The 22074-nt window shown below is 34.6% G+C and overlaps 1 protein-coding gene across 6 annotated transcripts in view; it reads right to left on the bottom strand.

Moving 5' to 3' along the window:
* FAR1 (fatty acyl-CoA reductase 1) overlaps positions 1–22074 on the bottom strand; it is a 69558-nt gene that overhangs the window by 4926 nt on the left and 42558 nt on the right. For 3 of the 6 annotated variants that reach the window (XM_035704243.2, XM_025459538.3, XM_035704242.2), the window contains exons 4-11: positions 19612–19791; positions 17669–17846; positions 16542–16586; positions 16276–16403; positions 15268–15335; positions 13081–13252; positions 6182–6311; positions 321–448 (exon numbers count right to left, since the gene is read on the bottom strand). In XM_035704243.2, coding sequence (XP_035560136.1) covers positions 321–448; positions 6182–6311; positions 13081–13252; positions 15268–15335; positions 16276–16403; positions 16542–16586; positions 17669–17846; positions 19612–19791 — 1029 coding nt within the window. Of the gene's footprint in view, positions 1–320; positions 449–6181; positions 6312–13080; positions 13253–13563; positions 13736–15267; positions 15336–16275; positions 16404–16541; positions 16587–17668; positions 17847–19611; positions 19792–22074 lie in introns of all 6 variants that reach the window. The other 3 variants (XM_025459539.3, XM_025459537.3, XM_025459540.3) reach the window with 3 other exon arrangements.

The raw sequence follows: 22074 nt of genomic DNA, 5'->3' as shown, positions 1-22074 counted from the left end.
TACCTTTAGTTTAAAATACACTTTTATTTTCCCCTAATATATTTATTTCTTCAGCATAGAAGAAAAGATAACAGTGATTTTCAAAACTAAATTCCACCTGAAATTAGTGCTAAGGAACAATATAAATTGATAAAATAACATTTCAACAATCTTAGGCTAAGTTAATACTATCATAGTTTCAGTCTAAAGGTAAGCACTTTTCCTAAATGCAATATATTATGTTAGTAATATCTTTCATTCAATATACCAGCTTACCAAAAAAATTGTGTAATGTTTCATAAGGAAGACAAGATGAAATCAAGCCGATGTAAGCAACTTACTTGTTCAGATGTTTTCTAGCTGCAGGAAGGCCAGACATTTCTTCATTCAATACATATTTCTTAGTTCCCATGCAGTAGTTCTCTATATATTCTGCCCAATGTAACTGCCGTACATCAATATTAAAGGTCTATAAAAAGAAAGAAAGAAACAAAAAACCTACTGGTTACCTCCTTGAATAATTTTTTCACAACTAGTTAAAAATTCACCCTATCTAAAATTTTTTCAAGATTTATTTATTTGAGAGAGAGAGAGAGAAAGAGAGGAGGGGAAGGGGCAAGAAAGAAAACCCAAGTGGACTCCCTGCTGAACACGGAGCCCAACACAGATCTTGATCTCAGGACCCAGGAGACCATGACCTGAGGTGAAATCAATAGTCAGAAGCTTAACTGATTGAGCCACCCAGGAGCCCCCAAAATTCACACTTTCTTAAAGGCTAGTTCCATATGGCAAGATTACAAAATGTTTATGATATTAACTTTTAAAATCTTACTGCCATTCACAAAGAAATTCTTATCTCTATTTTATACTTTCCACTAAACACAGAAACATTTCAGAAGATAATCTGAAAACTCATGTCAGCATTTAAAAAGAAGTATAAGAAGTATAAGGAGAAAGAAACTTGTACCATTAAAAAAAAGATAAAATTCCATTGTCCAAATAATCTATGTACCCCTCACCACTTTATACATGTACTAATACATTTATTTCCAGTTTATTTCTACCTACAGTATTACTTTTTAAACACCGTGCATAACATACAGAATACTTTTCCTATAGAACAGTGATGACATCAAGAGAAAGAATATGTTATGAAAGTTGGCTTAGAAGGTTAGGTAACTAAGGAGGCCATTTGATGACAAGGATGGACAAATCTAGAAAAGAAAGCTCTACAAAAATGTTACTTCGTGACAAAATAAAGAGGGGTATGCACTGCTCAGTGCTTCTCCATACACAATCAGATAATTTTTTTAGAGTAATAAACAGATCATTCAGTTTACTATCACCTAATTTTTTTTTTAAAGATTTTATTTATTTATTCATGAGACAGAGAGAGAGAGGCAGAAACACAGGCAGAGGGAGAAGCAGGCTCCATGCAGGGAGCCTGACGTGGGACTCGATCCCGGGTCCCCAGGATTAGGCCCTGGGCTGAAGGCTGCGCTAAACCACTGAGCCACCCGGGCTGCCCTACTATCACTTATTTGAAAATACCAAGTTGTAGACCAAAAAAAAACTACCATAAATAAGACATTAAAGTAACACTGCACTAAAATGGAGACTTGACTTCAGATAGGAGATTTTATGAGAAGTCATTACATATGTATAATTGGATTCCCACAAGAAAAGTGGAAAAGAGTAGAAGAGAAGCACTATCTGAGAAAACAACAGCTGGAAATTACCCCAAAATGATGACACATAAGCCACAGATTCAAAACACACATACACCACATATATATATGTATCTGAGCACATCAAAGTAAAACTGTTGAAAATCAAAGATGAAAATTTTAAAGACAGCAGGAAAAGGTGTTATAGATTACCTCCAAAGGGACAAGTATTAAACTCAAAAGAAGCAATGGAAGCCAATGTCTTCCAGTGCTTGAAGAAAACTGTTAACATACAATTCCATACCAGTGAAAATATCTTTGACAAATAAAGATGTTACCAGAAGAATAAAAACTGAAACAATGAGACATTAGCAGATGACTCACACTAGATGAAGTACACTAAAGGGTATTCTTGAAGTAGAATGAACATGATTCCAGATTGAAGTCTGGAGGTGGAAGATGAAATGAAGAGCAATGAGAGGACAATCGATGCTGGTAAATCTATGTGAATACTTACAGCACAGATTGTAATAAGAATAATGATTGTGAGACATATAAACACACATGCAGAATTATTATTTTTTTTTTTAATGTTTTTTTTTTTTTTTATTATTTATTTATGATAGGCACACAGTGAGAGAGAGAGGCAGAGACACAGGCAGAGGGAGAAGCAGGCTCCATGCACCGGGAGCCCGACATGGGATTCGATCCCGGGTCTCCAGGATCGCGCCCTGGGCCAAAGGCAGGCGCCAAACCGCTGCGCCACCCAGGGATCCCCACATGCAGAATTAAAATATGTATTGGTCCTTGTGTTATCCAAAACAAAAGGCAGAAGTATCAGTATTATACTAGTCTTTGATAAAGTAAGGAAGGATGCTGTAATCTCTAGAGTAACCTACTAATACAACTGAAAAAGAATATATTTCTGTGTAACTGATACAGATGGGAAAATATAAAATTGTAAAACATAACTCAAAGAGAACAAAAAAAAAAAGAAGTTAAAACAAGTAAGACAAATAGAAAGCACCAAAAGTTATATTTAAATAAAATATCATCAGAAATTACATTATGGATTAGGTCTTCCAAATAACAGTCCAAAACTGTCTGACTGGAAAAAAAAAAAAAAACCCACTATACGCTGCTTAGAAGAGAAATATCTGAAAGGTAAGGATACAGAAAAGTTGAAAATACAAGGTCAGAGAAAGATATACCTTCTTACCAACAATCTATGAGAACTCCCACTGGCCAGGGCTTTACCAGAAGGGTATATTGGCAAGGTTTGTATTTTTGCAAACTGTTAAGTAGTAAATATCTCAGTGTAGTTTCAATTTGCACTTCCATTTGGATGAGTGAGGATGAGTATCTTTTCAAATGGTTAAGAATCACTTGCATTTATTCTTCTGTAAACTGTTCATCTTCAGTGCATTTTCAGTAGGATTATTGACAATTTTTGCCATTTCTACACAAACTTTTATGTAATATGAAATGTATATTAACATTACATTGAGATAACACTATACGCTCACCAAAGTGGCTAAAATCAAAAATTAAAATGAAAAGGCCAACTCTTGGGAGGATGTAGATTAAGAGGAACTCTAATACACTGCCATAAATTGGTGCAACTACTTTGGAAAACTGTTTAGCATTATCAACTACACTGAACATACAAATACCCTTTGAGTCAAATACCGTTTGACTCAGCTACCATTCTATTGTAGATATAGATCCTATACAAATGTATACAAATTATTCCCAATAGCCGAAAACTGGAAATAACTCAAATATCTATCAACAGAAAAAGAAAAAAAACACTGTATGATACCATTTATATAAAGTCATAAATGGCTCTAGTTACCAGTAAGTGTTAGAATTCAAGATAGTTGTTACTTTGGTACGTAGTGATTGGGATGGGGCATGAAGGGATCTTCTGGGGATGATTATGTTCTATTTCTTCACCATAGAAAGTGAAATAGTGAATAGGAGAAAGTTCTATTTCTTAGAAAGTGAGGGTGATCACTAATAATCCACTGGGCAGCATGTGTTGTGCACTGGGATGGGTGGAGGGAAGATGGGAAGGAAGAAAGTAAGGAATCAGCAGAAGCCACAAATCTTTTAACCTGAGATTACCTGCAGGACGCTTGTCCCTTAGACCTTCTGCTTTGAAGGCTGCAGGCAAGGAGGAAGACTGGCTATAAAACCTATGGCCCCATAAATTAAGGAGTCTTACAGAATACTTCTGCAAAAAGGTAAAAATGCCAAAAGCTGTATCCTCAGAGCAAGAGTGGGAAAAAAGTAAACCCACCACACACATAAGTGGGCAGAAAAATTGTATACTTGATGCCTTTGTCATGTAGAACCAGTAGAATGAACTAAACCTCCACTATTTAATAGGGTAGCCATAAGCCACATGAATCACTGGGAAGTTGAAAGGGACCAGTCTGAACTGAGATGTGCTGGGGAGTATAAAATGTACACTGGGTTTCAAAGGGTCAGTATAAAAAAAATTGAAAGTATATCCTTTAAACGGTTCTTTAAATTTTAAGTAATTTTTAAATTTTTGTTTAAATTTTATCATATTATTTTGGACATATTAAACAAAACATTAATATTTTTAAGGAAAGAAGTGGAGAAAGGAAGATGAGACTGGGAAGATGAAAAAAAAAAAAAAAAAAAAACCTCTTTTGAGAAACTGTAAGCTAAAAACTTCATCAGATATTTCAAAGTGGTCCTGGCCTGTTAATGTCACCTGGCTAGTTAATGCTAACAGTCACCAGGCTACTAGCAGAAGAAGCAAGGGCAAATCCATATTGGAAAACTGCAATTTCAACACAGGCTTCAAAAAAATTCCCACAGAAATCTTTAAGGAATTTGAATTTACAGTCAAACAGTAAGAAATAAGAAACAAGGTGCCATGAGTGAGACCTAGCTTAAAGGACAGATGGTCAGAGGCTATGTTGCACAGCCTTTAGAAATCTGGATTATCAAAAACAGAATTTAAAACAATTATGCCTACTATGTATCAAGAAAAAATATTCTAAAGATTTAAGAAATGTCTATAAGATTTGAAAAATACACCTAACTTCTAAAAATGAAAATATCTGAAACCCAAAATTTAAACGAAGTTTAGACATAGCTGAAAGACTGCCGTAGAACTTTGATTAATTATTAGTTCTTAGGCCAGAAAGAGAGATACAAAATATGAAATAAAAGTTAAAAGATATGGAGGAGAAGGGTAGTGGTTAAGGGTCTGCCTTCGGCTCGGGTCATAATCCTGGGGTCCTGGGATCAAGTCCCTCATCGGGCTACCCACAGGGAGCCTGCTTCTCCCTCTGCCTATGTGTCTGCCCCTCTCTCTTTCATGAATAAAGTCTTTGGGGAAAAAAAAAAAGACCTGGAGGAGAGAATGATCTAAAATACATTAAAATTTCACAAGAAGACAAGAGAATGGTGAAGAGGCCGTATGTGAAGAAACAATGGTTAAGTATTTCCTGAACTGCTAACAGACATCAAACTTCAGATCCAGGAAGCCCACCGTGAAACAGAATATATTTTTAAAAAATTATACCCAGACATATTTATAGTGAAACTGCAGAATAGCAAAGAAAAACTCTCAAAAAGAGACAACAATAAGAGGTCACCCACAATGCAACAGCAAATAAGATGGATTTTTCCAACAGCAATAACAAAGCCAAATATTAAAGGAATATAAAAAAAAGTTATCTTTAATGTGCCAAAATCCTGTTACAGAAACAAGATTAAAATAAAGACATGTCAGACAATCAAACACTGAGAGTTCACTAACAGACCCCCTACTCCTCATATTCTGGGGAGATTTCAAGCTGAAAGAAAATGACCCTAACAATAAGATCTAATAGCAAAGACACTGGTAAGTATTGTTTATATCTAAATAAAACTAAACAAACTCATATCTACTTATAAGATTTAAATAGAGAACTAAAGTAATGTATAAACATGTATATTAGTGGGGTGGTAATTACAGCTCAAACACTTTAAGGTCCTAAATATCATTAAAGAAGAAGCTATAGAAATTGCTTAATTTAGACTTTGTTAGGTATGCATGTTGAAATACTTCAGGTAATCTCAAAAAGAATACATGTACAGAGCTTACGCTTCAAACTAACAGGGAAAAATATGGAATGATAAGACATGAACATATGAGTAAAACAATTTCGGAGAGGTTTTTCTTCTCAAAATTCAAAGAAAACAAAGTGGAGGAAAAATGAATAAAGAAGTCCAAGTTTTTTTGAATTTGACTAAAGGGAAAAAAGAATCAACATTTCAAGTTATACTTTAAAAGCACCTCTACCACTCTCAAATACATCATAAATTCTAAGATAAAGCAATTTTATTTTACCAACAATTACGACTGAAACTTTAATGAGACACTATAAACAGGTCAAATGTCTTTCTTGTTGCATACTGATTGTGGAAAATATCCAATTATTTCTCAGGTTGCTAATGGTTCTCCAATGAGTGTGCTACATATTTCCTAATATAAAACAGAAAATACTTGCCTTTTTATCTTCAGGGTTTAGTTGATTCATCAACATATTGACATTGTCAGTATTCCAAACCCAAGAATTACTTGTGAAATATTCAAGAAACACCATAGCTTTGTGAAGGCGAGTTATTGTTTTCATCATCCTGTATTGTAAGAAAAATGGACAGATTCAAAATTTGCATAGATTGTGAAAAATCTCATTACCACTCAGGGTACCAGTTTCTATATGGAGATCGTAACAGTAAAATTTTAATACATAATTCAGTAAGTATACCATATCACCAGAGAATAAGAATATTTCTGCATCTTGGAAGAACATTTTATAAATCCAAAATAAAAAAAAATTTAAGCAGCAGCAAATGAAGTTAATGCTGCCTAAACAGAGTTCTGTTGATATATGAAATTAATTTTCAAAGGAAATACAATAATTTAAGGTCAGATTTTCTACTGTAATCCTAAGCAAATAAATGAATTCAATTAGTATTCCCTTGCTTTCTGTTCCTTCAATCACATTTTAGTTCAGCTACAATTACTAAGATTTCCTGTGAATTCATAACATACGGTATTACATTATAATCTCAACTCTTCAGCATCACGGAGACAAAGTATACAGAAATATTCGTTTGCCATTTAATCAACTCTCTACATAGATTTTTAAAGTAACTTTTTCTTTAACCCAGACAGGTACCACTCTTGATTGTCTGAATGTGCTGTGAAATCAATGACTCATGCTGAAAACTTTCTGAAATAGATATTCAAGATATTCAATTAATTCCCCAAATCCCCTATTATCCATCCTTATAGAAATAAGAAGTTCAATATTTTTTGTTTGTTACTTTTTCAAAGGATGAGAGGCCTTAATCTTTAAATCTGTCATTTTATATTTCATGGCTCACTGTAAGTCATTGATATCATAACACTAACCATAGTAGTAACATCTACCAATAATAATTACCTATGATAAGTAGGAAAAGGGAAGAAAGAACTTTCTGAAATAAAACACACACCAAAAATTCCTGGCCTCTGATAAACAGAAAAATAATTCGTGGAAAAATATTTTAAAAGAATTCTATTATTTATTCCCACAATAAGGATTAGCATTTATATAGTTTAGAAAGTCCTAAAATCAGGGGTTTTAGAAATGGGAAAAATGAGAGAAAATTAGGACATTAGAAGTGGGGGAAAAGTCAAAACAGTAACATTAGCTAAGCAATTCTGAGGACACATTCAATATGTTTAGAAAGAAACCCTGAATCCAGAATTCTAAGAGAAAAGGAGGCAGCATGGACTATGCAAAGAAAAACTGTGGTTCATGCAAGAAAGTAATTCCAAAATAAAACTTCCATCAAACACGAAAAGAATTACTGAGCATCGAAGGCTGTATTTGGACAAGAATAGTTCAGACAGATAGAAAGCACACGGGGGGCGGGAGGGAAACAAGACATGCTCCTTGTAGAAAAGAGATTAGACCTTTTTTTCTCTCTAAAAAAAAAAAAAAAAAAAGAAAAGAAAGAAAAGAAAACCAGAAAGATGTAACAGATCTGTAATTAAATCAGTATCTACTATCACAACCAGTACAGTACACTTGAATTACACACATACACATATTTGCTTAACATCATTTTCCAACAGACATATTAACAAGTTCTTCTTCCTAATTTTTTTTGTCACTGATAGTTCTCCCCTAGTCTCATCTTCAGATTCACTCAAGAGACAGAATTACCAGGCAACCAATCACTGATTCAGCCATTCAAAAATAGGATAAAAAAATTGGAAAGGGAGAAGGAAATTTGAAAGACCACATACATATGAAGTTCACAGAATATCAAGTGTAAAGTACTGGATTGAATAATATGAGGACAAAAAGAAAATTTAAACTTGACATAGTCACTCTTTGGTTCAAATGCCCTATGAGCAGATAGATGCCTGAGACTACATTGTCATGTATGTTCTGAGTATGTATTTATTTTTTATAATGGCAACCTGCAAAAAAATCATCAGAATCCTTTAGAGTAGGGCAAGATCTTAATGGTCATCTAGTCCAGGATTTGTCAACCTCAGCCCTACAGACATTTTGGTCCAAATAATTCTTTGCGGGGTGGGGGGGGGAGGGGGGGCTGTCCTGTGCATTGTCAGATGTTCAGCATTCCTGGCCTCTACCCATTAGATGCCAGTAGCATAACATCTCTCAGCTGTAGTAACTAAAAATGTGCCCAAATATTTTCAAATGTTTCTTGATGTATGCCAAAACTGCCCTCCATTAACAACCAGAAAGATAAAAAAAATATCAGCTTCACAGAGGTTAAGCTAGAGAGAGTTAGATGAAATAACAAAAAAATTGGACAATGGAACCATTTTTCTAATGTCACTTTTAAGAGTGCTAAAGTATCTACTGCATTTCAAGAGCCAGAGTGAATAATTTATACTGCCTCCACTTGTGATAATACCATGCATCCTAGTCCCCAGTGACTGTCAACCAGGATTCCTTATGATGCATGTTTGAGTGGTACTTTTTATCATTATGTCAAGATACACAGTAAGTTAGATTTTATCTAGCTGACACACAGAATAATGTAAATAAATAAAGTGGACACCATGAATGACATGATTAACATAACTTTAGTGCAGGAGGAGGCATTATATTAGGGCCCCAATATAAGATACAAAGCCCAGTGCCTTGTTCAGTAAATATCTGAACAAATTAAATAATATAAATGATAAGATTTTGTATTTAACATTTACAAAACTACCTAAATAAAAACACCTCACTGGCTCTTATTGCTTTTAGACTATAAGCTCTCAGTGATCAGGGATCATTCCTGCTTTGATACTTAGTCTTGCACAGGACAAACCTCAGTTAAGAAGATACTCTACTTGCTGTTTCCTATTTGAAGCAGACTTTAAATTCCAAAGGTGATTACAATGTCATCTCCCTTCTCACATGCTCACCTACAGTAACACCCTGTCTTCCCATCAAGAGGTGAAGGTAACTTACAACCAATAAAATGAGGTAGAAATGACACTGGGTAACCTGCAAGGGTGGGTAAGAAAAAGCGATACACCGTTCTGCCTTGCTCACTGGAATACTCACGCTTGAAGACTTCAGTCGCCATATTTGCTGTCCAACTCCCCCTAAGGCTGCTTTGTTGAAGGAAGGCCAAATCAGTGCATGTGGAGAGATGGTGTAGAAAGGCTCTGAGACTACATGACATGAGAAAGATGCCCAGCCACTCCTGCTGCTCCGTATCCTTCCTTCTCTTTCCTACTCCCACGGTGTATCTGCTCCACTCCCTATCTGACTGCGTCCATTTGAAAGACCCTGAGCTAGAATCACTCAGGTAAAGCCTTCTAGAATTTCTGACCCACAGAAATCATGAGAGATAATTAAAATGACTGTTGTAAGATACTAAGATTGATGTCAATTATACAACTAGAAAAAAAAAAAGATCCTAAGTTTGAGGTGATCTGTCATGTAGCACAGGTCATGGGACATATTTATCAGTACTTGGAATGAGGGGCTGCTATAATAAACAACCAAAACATGTAGTATTGGCTTTAGGATTAGGTATACAGAATCTGGAAGGCCCCTGAGGACACCACTGGTGAAACCTGGAAGGACCAAGAAAAGAATGTTAGTGGAAACTTTAAAGAGCTTTAAGGAAGATGATGGTGAGTGCTTGAAGGAAACTGGGAAAAATATTGTTGGAAGTTAGAACTAAATTGTTACTTCTGGTAAAATGAGAAATAAAAACTGTACCTAATAAATTTGATGATCTAGCCAAGATTTCCTCAAAGAGGATAAAGATGATCTTTTAAAAAATGAACCATCTGAGTAGAATTTGGAAGGAATGTAAAATGTCAGCCAGGGATTCTTTAAGAGACAGCCTCTGAGCACAGATCAAGTCCAGAATACAGATGTAAGATTCTTTGTTAAGACCTCAGAAAGATCTAAAATAATACCTCATAGAACCTTTCAGAAAAACAAAAGGCTCACTCCAATCTTAAAGACATGTCTCATAGAAACTACTGTCGAAAAGGCAGAACCTAAGAGTCTAAGGATTTAAGAGGCAGTGATCGAAGATCTAAGGGTGTTGTTCCATAGCAACCCCATAAAGAAGCCAAGATAGAAAAAGGCATGCCTCAAAGAGATTTGTGGGTATAGCTTTGGTCTAATGGAGTCGATTGTTTTAAACGAAATATGCGGAAAACCTGCACAGTTTTAAAAGGAATCACATCAGTTTACATGTAAAGAGACAGAGACAGTACAAAATGAAAAGAGGTCTCTAGATCAAGGGTCAGCAAACCAGAGCCTAGGGGCCAAAGCACCTGTAAATAAAGTTTTATTGGAATGTAGTCATGCTTATTCACTTACATATAGCTTATGGCTGCACAGTTGAGTAGTTGCAAGGTAGAAGGTACATTTAACAGCAGAGTTGAGTAACCACAAAGAAACCACATGGCCCTTTACAGATAAAAGTTTGCTAATCCCAGCCCTAAGCATTCTCATTTTATGGGCAGGTTGTGGGATAAGAAGGCCATTCAATTGCAAACACAGGCCATTTTTTTCTCTTATGAAAAAGATGACTCAGAGGGCAGAACCAAGAGCTTCAAAATACATCCAAAGAGTAGGACTGAACCCTAATTAAGAAACCATCAAACATACCTGGTTGGAATTCAAAACTGTTACAGACCAGTGACTGCACAAAACTGTCCAGTCATTTTCCTATGCCTGTCTCATCCTTACATGTTGTGTGTGCAAGCAGCAGGTAACTTGTCACTTTCATTCACAGGTTTTCAGACCAATACCTGAGGAACTACACCTGCAAAACCACTCTTCAAGAGCCTCATCTGCAATTGTGGCAGATTCAGTTGACCCAACAGTGGCTTCAAGCTGATGCCAGAAAGGTCTTAGTAGTGGGAAGTAAGCGTATTTCCCACAATGGAGGAATATGTACTGTTGCGGCCAGAAGGCTAACCATAGCCAGTTGCACTTTCCAAATGTCTTCAACAATACCTTTCAACTAACTTGCTCAAATTTTACACGGTCTTGAACATTCTCTACAGCCCTTTCCTTGAATCTTGGAGGACTTATGACTGGAGTGTGACTAAACGAATGAGGTGGTAATAGGGCCCGCATGATTTCTGTGGGTGGTCAGAAAATGCACATAGCTTCCACTAGCCTGCTGAAAGAGTTCCCCTTAGACACTGTGTAAGCAGTCCATTTCCCCTAAGGCTACCACTAGTCCTTGAAAAAAGATAAAGGAAGAGATCTTGACACTTTCTGAAGACAGTGACACAAGGTGTTTCTACCGCATGCCCCCCTTTCAACTCCAGCTGATAATCACGTCAAAGACCCCTAAGCCAAAACTGCCCAGCTGATTCCCTCCTGAATTCCTGATCCTGAGAGAAACAATAAACCATAAGAAATAATAAAATAGGGAAGCCCTGGTGGTACAGCGGTTTAGCGCCGCCTGCAGCCCAGGGCATGATCCTGGAGGCCTGGGATCGAGTCCCGCGTCGGGCTCCCTGCATGGTGCCTGCTTCTCCCTCTGCCTCTGTCTCTGCCTCTCTCTCTAGCTGTGTCTCTATGAATAAATAAATAAAATCTTTAAAAAAAAAAAAAGAAATAATAAAATAACTTCTGCTTTTCTAAGAGCCATCTAAGTTTGAGATGATTTGTTATGTAGCAACATTTACTACAAATTTCATGAATTTTGGCTATTCATTCATTGCTTTAGTTTATTAAGCCCCCTTTTTTATAAAAAGCTTTGTGATGTTTACCCTGTTTTACTTTTTTGATCTAGTTTTGACTTTTCTGCTCTAATATGCAAAAGCCTTATTAATACCAGGAAAGCAACACAATGCCATCACTCATGAATTAACATTTGCTTTTTAGCCATGAAAGAATGCTCTCAATCACAAATACTGCATTTTGCACATCACTCTAAAAATACTTGAAAATAATTTTGATATATTTTGGATCTCTTTTCCATTAAGTATTTTTTTAACCTATCCTTAAGTTGTTCAAGTCAACGCCTCTCACATATTTCAATATTTAACACATTGGGTTAGGAACATAATGGACAAATGAATCCACAGAAAATCCCTACAGGAAACTCAGATCCTGATACACTATAACTGGCAGATACCTCACTTTTATTTTTTGAACAGTTGATGGAAGTTCTGGAATCAGCATCTTCTTTAACATTAATACTCAAATCCTGAACTCTCCAATCAAAGGTTCCACTGTAACGCCAATGTAGTTAAAAAAATAAATATATTTATGGTACATTTCACTATAATTCTGATAAAGACAGGAGGAAGACTTTAAGTTTGTGGGGTTTCAATAAGAAAAGAAGAAAGAAAGGCTATATAAAAACCATGAGAAAATAGAAAGCTTCCCATTTGTTAACTCTTGTTTTAAACTATGACATTCTCAACCTGGAAAATTAGTCAAAAACTGTAATTACCATATTATAAGCTGAATGGGCAGCTGAGATATTTCAAGCCATTAATTTTTTAGAAGCAATCTATGTTTTTTCATATAAAACTGCACAATCCACTCACAGGGCAAAACATTTTGCCCTTAATCCCCTATAGACTCACCTCTAAGTTTTTAAGGGAGAGAGACGGGCTCAATTTCAGCTTATAATAACAATGACAACCTTGATGCTGGACATTTCCTCTACTATGGGATTCTGAAGGATCAATGGCCCAATAAGAATGAGATCCACAATTAGACTCCCCAAATATCCTTAATTTCTAAAAAATGTCCTAGCATCCTGATTGTGATTGTGATTAATCAGGTTAGTAATTCTATAGGTAAAGCTCATGCTAGCGGACTTTTTGTCTCTCCAGCAAGCTTCCACCACCTTACCAATATATAGGTGTATTTACTGCTATTCTTCTTACCACGGTTTCTGACCTGTCAACCTGAGTGCAAGATCGAGCAATAATGCAGGTACTGTGTGTCTGACACCCTTCCAATAATGAAGCAATAAGTTGTTGGAATACAACTTAATATTGGGGCGCCTGAACACTTGGTTTAAAGGATTCATCTTGAAGGAATGATTTAGATAATATCCTGTAGGAAAAATAAGCATCAGAGCATTTTGAATGTTATTTGTTATTCAGAAAAAAATACCTAACGTTAGACCTAGAATTCAGCACATGACAATATTTTATCATCCAAACTTTAGAACAAATTACAGTGAGTGACAATACTACCTTTGCTTTTCTGACAAAGTCTTAAATTCGAGTCTTCTCATTCACAAAAGGCCATTAAGCCTTATCATAAGCATAAACAAATACAGAGTTAATGAATATGCATTTTAGCGTAAGCATGGGTTGTTTAACAGTCAGAGGAACAGATAAGACAGAGCTAGTCACCATTACCTTGGGCTTCTTCCAGTCATCCTGAGGTAGATATCATACAGGAATGCTGGGGCCTTATGGCTTACAGCAATCCAGTAATGATATAAAAGGTGATTGGAGGTTAGATTTACATTGGGCCGTCTGAAGGCCTGTTCGAGAGGATTCCTCTTGAAAGTGGAAATTACATGGTATTCTGAGGAAGAAAAGTTGTGTAACAGCTTTGATAATAACCATGTAATGAAGTTTTGAAAAAAAATCATGTTTTTACAAACCAAATATTTCACCAAAGATGTCAGAGTTCGCTCAATTAAAAAACAAACTTTTCTACTCTCAATAGTAGCTAAGAGAATATGGGTATTAGACTGCTGAACCCAAGTGGTTTTAGAACTACCACTATTTATGAATGGTAATTAGACGAATGAATTTTTGCTACAATTCACTTTTAAAAATCCTTTTGTTTTACCTATGTCAGTTTACAGTGTCACTTTCTATATTTCACCTCTCACGATAGCTTCTTTCTTTCTGTTCCTCTTTCCAGATTCTTTTTTTTTTCTTTCCAGATTCTTATTACTGTACTTACTTAAAAATGAAAAGGAAAATCATCATCCTTTGCTTATAAATAATTAAGTTGCTCAAATTAACATATATCAACAGCTTAAAACAACCCGAAATTAACTTCTGCTGTAATTTATTTAGGTAATACAATACCGACAAAATCAAATCTATTATCTATGTTAATACTTTAATGGAAATGTATATTGAGAAATGCATTCAAAAATAATGCTCAACTTGATTTTTACTAAACTTTACAACACAATGAGAGATTACAAAAATAAAAACTAACTCATTTCAGTGTTCTAAAGTTCTTAGAATACTATTTAAATAATTATCATAAAATTAAAATCACCCTAGATTAGTTTTCTTATATGTTATAATGGTCAATCTTTAAATTGAAATAAAAATGGCACAGAAAAAAACCTCAGGACAAATGACATAAAAATCCACTTTAAAATCAAAACTCTTCTCCAAGGATAAAAATTGTTCAATGAGAAGTAAAATAAGACCTCTTACTAAATAATGCAATTGATATATTTTACTTTAAATTTGAATACATAAACTTAAAAATTATTCAATTTCAGTAGGCTTTAAGTTCTATTAACTCTAATTTAGAACAAGCAACAAAGCATATATCTATTCCTGTGATTTGTGAATTTCAAGAGATTAATAAGTATAATAGAAAATACTCTGGCAAAAAATACTCTGCTTCCTAACTCCTTAATTTCTTATTCTTGGAACAGCTAGCTAGCTCCTGTAATACAACAACTGTTGTAGTTGGAAGTGATATTGCCTATGGATAGACAACATCAGGACTGAGAGCACCCACGAGGGAGGAAAAAGAAAAATCACTGTTTCCTCACCATGGGCATTTATCTGTGAGGGATGCTGCAGACAGCAGCAAAAAAGTAGTAATGGTCACAAAAGGGTGGGCCAGGAAGGGAATTTACTAAGGATATTTTTAAATTTTTTTTGGATATTTTTAAATTTGTGAAATACTGCTAAAGACCAGAAGGCAGTATAGGATAGATATTCTAAAATGGTAATCAAAATAAGAATAACTTGGTAACTCAATGGCTTTATATTGCCTCGTGGGTATATTCTAACATAAAACCTCAGAGAATATTTTAAGATTTATTCTAACATTCAAAAACACAGGTAAAATCATACCAACTTCACCCCAGTGGAAAGGATTAGTGCTGCCTGTTGTGCAATTATACACCATGATGTTTCTTGGTCTGCAAAGACAAAGATCAAAGCAATGAAACATAAAAAGAGGCCAAACTTATCCAATTTAAATCTTACACGATATTCAAGTAGGAAAAAATAATGATTATGGGTATCTTTTCTACATTGATTATTTCAAAAATTATCCTTAAACTATTAATCTTTGTGTCTGAAGGACTATTTACACCTACTCTTTATCCCTCCACTACCAAAAAAATTATTAAAAAATACAGTATTTTTCTCTTTTCGTATTTTTCTTCCTTATAATAGCAGGAATATCTGTTATTAAATGTAAGGAAACCAACAATGACAAACAACCTCAGCTCTTCCTATCTCCTTCTCATTTCCAGAAGCTTTAGTTTAAAAAATTATGGACTGAGTTCCCTTTTACCAGAAACAGTGTATTCATATAATCATATCCCTCCTTTTTTAGGATATAAAATACTGACTTAAAAAATAAGAGCAGTTTATTAACTAGGGAAAAAAATGTTATTGAAAAGTTTAAAATTTAAGAGTTACCTATAAATGCTACTACTCCCTTTCAAAAAGAAGCCTGAGTTGATTAAAGCTGCTTTAGTGTGCCATGTTTAATATATGAAAGCCATTCTCTGAGAATTTCAGCTTTTTATATGTTGAGTTTATATCAAGTTTTAGTTTGGAAAACTAAAAAAGCATCAGGGGGTGGAAGGGTTTTGGGTTTTTCTCATTCTTAATCCCAAATGAACTTTATCCTATAGATAGTATATGACAACTAATGTTAATTTTTAATTACAGCTGATGGAACTACTTGCTCTATTATTACTTGTGATTAAACCAATTCCTGCAATTGGAAGTGATAATACCTGTACATATTGATATGGAAATTATCAGTACTGAGGGATTAATTAACATTAGCCATTAGTTCTGTTTTCCCTTCATAGTTACTATATATTTAACAAGCGACATTGTCACCTCATATACCTATTAACTCCGGAATACCAGGCTGCCGCAAGACTCGTGTTGACAACTACATCTACAGGAACAAGATCTGCAAGGGCATTGTTGGAGGCACGCATTGTTCGAAGAATTCCTTTCCCTGCCTTTGTTGAAATTAAAAACAGCACCTTAAGATATGTAAGCCAAAGTGCATGCACACACACACACACACACACATATAAAGATATACAGAAAACAGAAAAATGTATGTAGAATGTAAAGAAATCAAAAGGTTTACTTACCGCAATAAAGAGACCACTTGGTCCATTAAAGTTATCAATCCATCCCTAATACAAAAATTAAAAATAGGGGGAGCTTAGAAATATTGTAAACCTAGAGATTTATTTATCTGACATCTACAACTCCATATATATACTTAGTAGTTTTTTTCTAAAAACTAAAAAACAGACAAGATTCAGGCCAGAATATTTCTCTCCTGTAACAGAAACAGTAACAGAAACAGTCTTTGCCTGAGATTGCAAATATGAAGTTAAGTCATTCTCAAAAGGTTACCTACTCTTCCATTAAGTCTCCACAAAGAGAATTCAATAAAAAAGCTTACAAAAAAAAAGGAGCTTATATCTGTCAAATATTTTAGCTAAATTACACTTGCTCAAGTTTGATTTTGTGCTATTTATCTGAGGCAGCATCATGAGATTTGGGGGAAATGGGAAATCCTCCTCAAAACTACTGAATAAAACAGAAGAAAAGAGAAAGCAACAGAAGCGATGCTATTACTTACTATCATTATAGAGACCTAGGTTTTTTGTAAATCAATTCATCTGTTAGTTTATATCTATTTTCTCTTATTTCAGGGATTCACAAATTCCATAATGACCTGCTTTTCTACAAGCAAATTATCATAGAAATCTCTTATGCCTTCTTAGCTTGTGATCTATACAGGAAAGAGTCTACCTCCTGGAAGGCTGCCTTATTCTTGAACTAAAAAGCAAATGAAATAAAATAAGATCCTGAATATTCTCATCTCTATTTCCTTCACCTCAACAAAAGAATCTAATCAGTAAATAATTTTAAAAACCAACAAATGCTGATGTGTCAGAGGCCAACATCTTTGTCAGTCACAAGGACAATGTATAAGGCAAGGTCTGCTTTGACTCCAGACAACACCGCAGCCTTTGATTTAATTTTCAGTGAGGATTTTTTAAAGGCTTATCTGCATTTCTATATATGCAGCATCATGTTACAAAAAAGTACCAAAAAAGTACTCTATGAATGAGAACAATTTTGCCATAGTAAGCCATGTACAGTAAATAACACCTGCTCTTACATCAAACTGCCAACTCTTTTTATACAAAGACAAGACTTAAAATTCTCAATTCCATTATTACAAAAATTTCTCACAACTTACTGGAAAAGGTTCTTTCCAACTGGCACCAACAATCGATGGCCTTACAATTGCCACATTTAGCTTTGCTCCTTCTTGCTGTACAACATACTCTGCCAATGCTTTCGTGTATATGTATGTGTTAGGTCTGTCTCCTATCAATTTTGGTGTGATATCATTTACTAGGCCATCATCCATCCACCTGGTCAGCAAAGAAATTGCATGCAAAAATATTTTCAGATGTTTTACTATAAAATCAGAACCACTTAGCTTTGCATATTCAAACATATCTGTTGCTCCGATTTCAAATGCTTTTATGGTTTTTACTAAAAAGAAAAAAAAATACATAAGCGGAAGTTAATCTTACTTTCATTAAACAACAACGACAAGTCCGTACCTGTGTAACTGTGATGTTATACAGACATATATATTCGGTGTAATGTCACACTCTCAAGATACCCATACTAACTGATAAGATTATCAAAGTAAGTTTTCTTCTGCATGTGGAAGAAAAAGAATCTAACAAAACTGGAGATTGTTACTCAACTTAGGAGAAGTTCCACAGCAGAGATGAATTTTGAAAAACGGAACAGTTCCTACTTTAAAACAACAACTGCGAACGCTGGCTAAGCCAAGGAGACATTATTAGCCTTATCACAGGGAGTGAGTTTACAGAGCCAATCTATGAGTTACCCTAAAATGATCTGTTAGCTAGATTTCTTTGTAAGCAAAGAAAAGAGATACAGAATGAGAAGGTTAAAAGCATTTTCTCAGCAACTTAGATGTTTGGATATGCCAACTGCTAAAAAGAGAAAAAGTAAAAAGCTTCATTAGCTTCTACTTTCAACTTTTCCCAGACATATTAAGCACTTCCAACTACTGACTCATGGGGACAATGAGGTAAATATTTGGGACCATCTAAGAAATAGAGTCAGAAAACAGAGACCAGAGAATTAATGGAATGTCTTGGTAAATTCCCATTCTTATTTATTTTCTTATAATCTGTCTGCTTCTTCATACTGAGTAGCAGGAATGCCTTAAAGAGAAAGACTTATATGTGCTTACTCTGGGAGAAAACATGGAGGAGCAATGAACACCCTCTAGAGCCCTGAGGAAAAAAGGATTTAAGTAAGGGACAGTAAACAGAGCTGAAAAGGGATAGGATCTCTGAGAAAAAAGGAAGCCTAAGGGAAACGAAGAAGAATAAAGGAGGAAAAAGCCTACAGGGCTATTATAGGAGGATTAATGATATGTTTGGATATAATGGACATGAGAATTTTCTATAATTCTAGTCCATTAAAGAAGATCCTTCTTTTTATTTTTGCTGTGATCCTGTTTGTTTTATTTGATGAGAAAGTACAGCCTGAAGCAAATGAATCTTGACCCTGCCAAATTCACTTACACCATATCCATCAAATACTCACAAATAGTAATTGCTGATAGGATCCTAGTCCTCAGAAAGGTGATAAACAATAACACCAGGAGTATCATTTAAAGGAATGAGACTGATCCTCTAATAATTTAAGGCCTTTGTACAGATTTACTCCATTGGAGGGAAAAAAAGGGGGGTAATTTTTTAATCAATTAGAACATTGCTATTCAACAAGCAAGTCATTAGTCTCCATGGGTATCAGGCACTTCTTACATTTGCTAGATTAACTCCCTGGAAAATAGAGAACCTAATGTTATGGATGAGTTGTTCAGAGACCTTCCTCCAACCATCACACTTCTTCAAATGTGAAAGCTTCAACCAGACTTCACCAACAGTCATTCAGATATAAATCTACACAATTAGAAGAACTTAGTAGATATGTAGTAATTGGTTGAATACGGAATAAATAGGTCAGGGGTGGGGGAGGCAGAGGGAGAGAGAAACTGATACAGACCAAAAGATACATATCAATAGATACTTAAGTCCAAAGTTTTGGGGATCAAAGCAAATGTGCATAAATTTAAAATAAACGCACTCTAAAGAATCAATCAGCTTCTTGGGATCCACAGGAGGTGGATAGACTACTTCATCAATATGCTTCCGATTACAGTAGGCATATGCTGTTGATACATGCATGAATACTTCCAGATTCTTCATTTGTTGTGCAAGCAGGATTAGCTGGCGTGTAGCAATCACATTCAACTGCACAGCATCTCTATAAAAGAAAAAGTGACAATGAAAAATTGGGAAGCTTTCCCAGTGAAAAATTAGAAAGTCATTTATTTTACCTGCTTAAACAATTTTATCTTCATTAGAGAGACAAGGAGACAGGAGATTTTTGTTTCTTCACAATTGACCCCTTATGTCTAATTTTGTAGATTTTATTTCAATATAAAGTACATTCCATCAGTTGTATTTAAAAAGAAAGATTTTCAGATTATAAAAGAAGCCTCACACTAGAACTTAAAAAATAAAAGTACAAATTAAAATTTTAAATTACCCAGAAAGAAACACAGATAACTTCAGTCTTTGGCTTTTATATGTACATTTTGAAGTCATGCTAGACTGCTTTTGCACCTTGATTTTTAAAAGCATATTGTTTCAATATATGGAATTACAAAGAAGTAATCAGAATGGTTAAGTAATTTTAAAATGCTAAGGCAGAGTCACTAATAAGGGTAAAACAGTCAAAGAAAACTCCGAAACATTAAATTACATTAACATATAATCAACTAAGAATATGTTTATTTCCCTGTGTAGCAATTAATCCAAACACTTCTTAAAGACTAGCTTACAAAATTCAAAGGGGTACTATAATAAAAACGGGTACATTCTGTCACAAGAGACACATACAGGACTCAAAAATGATCTATATATTAACCTCTTTTTGAAATTTATCCAAAGTAAATAATTTTACAAATGCAAAAGTATATATGCAGAAAAATAATCAGTGAAGCATCTAGTAATAGCAAAAGCCTAGAGAGCCTTTCATTCACTATGAATGAAATGAATAAACTTTAACAAAGCAGGTATTTTATCACAATGAAAGAATAGTGTCATTTTAAATAATTATAATAACTATAAAAACATGGGAAATCTGTATGAAGATTTTTAAAACACAGGCATTACAAAGTAAAGCAGGATTAAGAACAAGACTCTCGAGTACCTGAATTCAAATTCTGGCCTGGCCTACCTCTCAGTGACCTTGTATAGTTCACCTGTAAATAGGAACTATAACAGAGTCTACCTACTAGGATTTATACAAAATTAAAAGAAATAAATAGCTTGCAAGTATTTAGCATTATTCCTAAATAGGCACTAAAACAGGCTTTCAATAAATATTACTAAAGGTAAAGAGATGGTGGATAGTTTTTGCTTGTTATTTGAACGAAAAAAAGTTGATATATTCAATACCAGTAATACTGTGAAAAAACTGGTAAAGTAATACACTGTTGGTGACTACACTGATAGAACTGATTCAAAGAGATTAAGACAAAGTACCAGAAAAAAAAAAAAAGACAAAGTACCAGGAAGTACAGAAATGATGTAACTACTCCTCTAGTGAACCTACTGAAATTCACTCAAAGGAAAAATTTGTTCTTTTTTAAAAAGATTTTATTTATTTATTCATGAGAAACAGAGAGAGAGGGGCAGAGACACAGGCAGAGGGAGAAGCAGGCTCCCCACGGGGAGCCCAACACGGAACTCATCCCAGGACCCCAGGATCACGCCCTGAGCCAAAGGCAGACACTCAGTGAGCCACGAGGTGCCCAGAAAAACTTGTTCTAACATTAATTTTTCAAAGAAAGAAATGAAAATCCCCTAAATTTGTTATACCTAGTGAACATTATACATAAATTATGGCATATCAACATGGTGGAATACAATCATATCATAAAAGTTTTAACCATGAAAAAATCAGAAGTGTGGAAATTGTTTCCCCAAGTAAAATCAGTTCTATGTTTAAATTTTATGTAAAACAATGTATATTTGAAGACAGACCACAATGAGGATGTTTTTAAAATCACAATAGTTTTGAGTACTTTCCAAAATTCTTACATTTTCAGTATTAATGAAGAAAAAAAATCTAATTATTCTTTTAAAGGCCAGGATATGTCACTGATAGAATCTGATCCGCCTGACTCTAAAGCAGTGCTTTGGTATCTGTTCGCATTTGCAAAACAATGGAGATCGGAGGGTACTGTTTTGGAAGAGGTATACAGAAAATATTCTGTTACAGGTTCCTGAGGACAGGACAACAAGTTCTGGGTCACCAAGAACAAGAAATAATTCACGAGAGGAAAACTCCTGTGCATTATTTTTTCCTTTAATTTAACAGTATCCAAGGGTTCATGAAAACATACTAAAAGTAATTTTTTTTAAATGAAGTAATTGGTTTGTGGTCTTAAAATCATGAGAATATCTTTTTTCTTCCTTATCTCAACTGAGAAGGGAAAAATCTGCTCAAATGGAAATCCAGCAAAAAAGGCATTTCACA

This window comes from Canis lupus, chromosome 21 (genome assembly GCF_003254725.2).
Source record: "Canis lupus dingo isolate Sandy chromosome 21, ASM325472v2, whole genome shotgun sequence".
Lineage (NCBI taxonomy): Eukaryota > Metazoa > Chordata > Mammalia > Carnivora > Canidae > Canis > Canis lupus.
The sequence above is the reverse complement of the archived record's forward strand: the minus strand, read 5'-3'. Positions and strand labels throughout refer to the sequence as shown.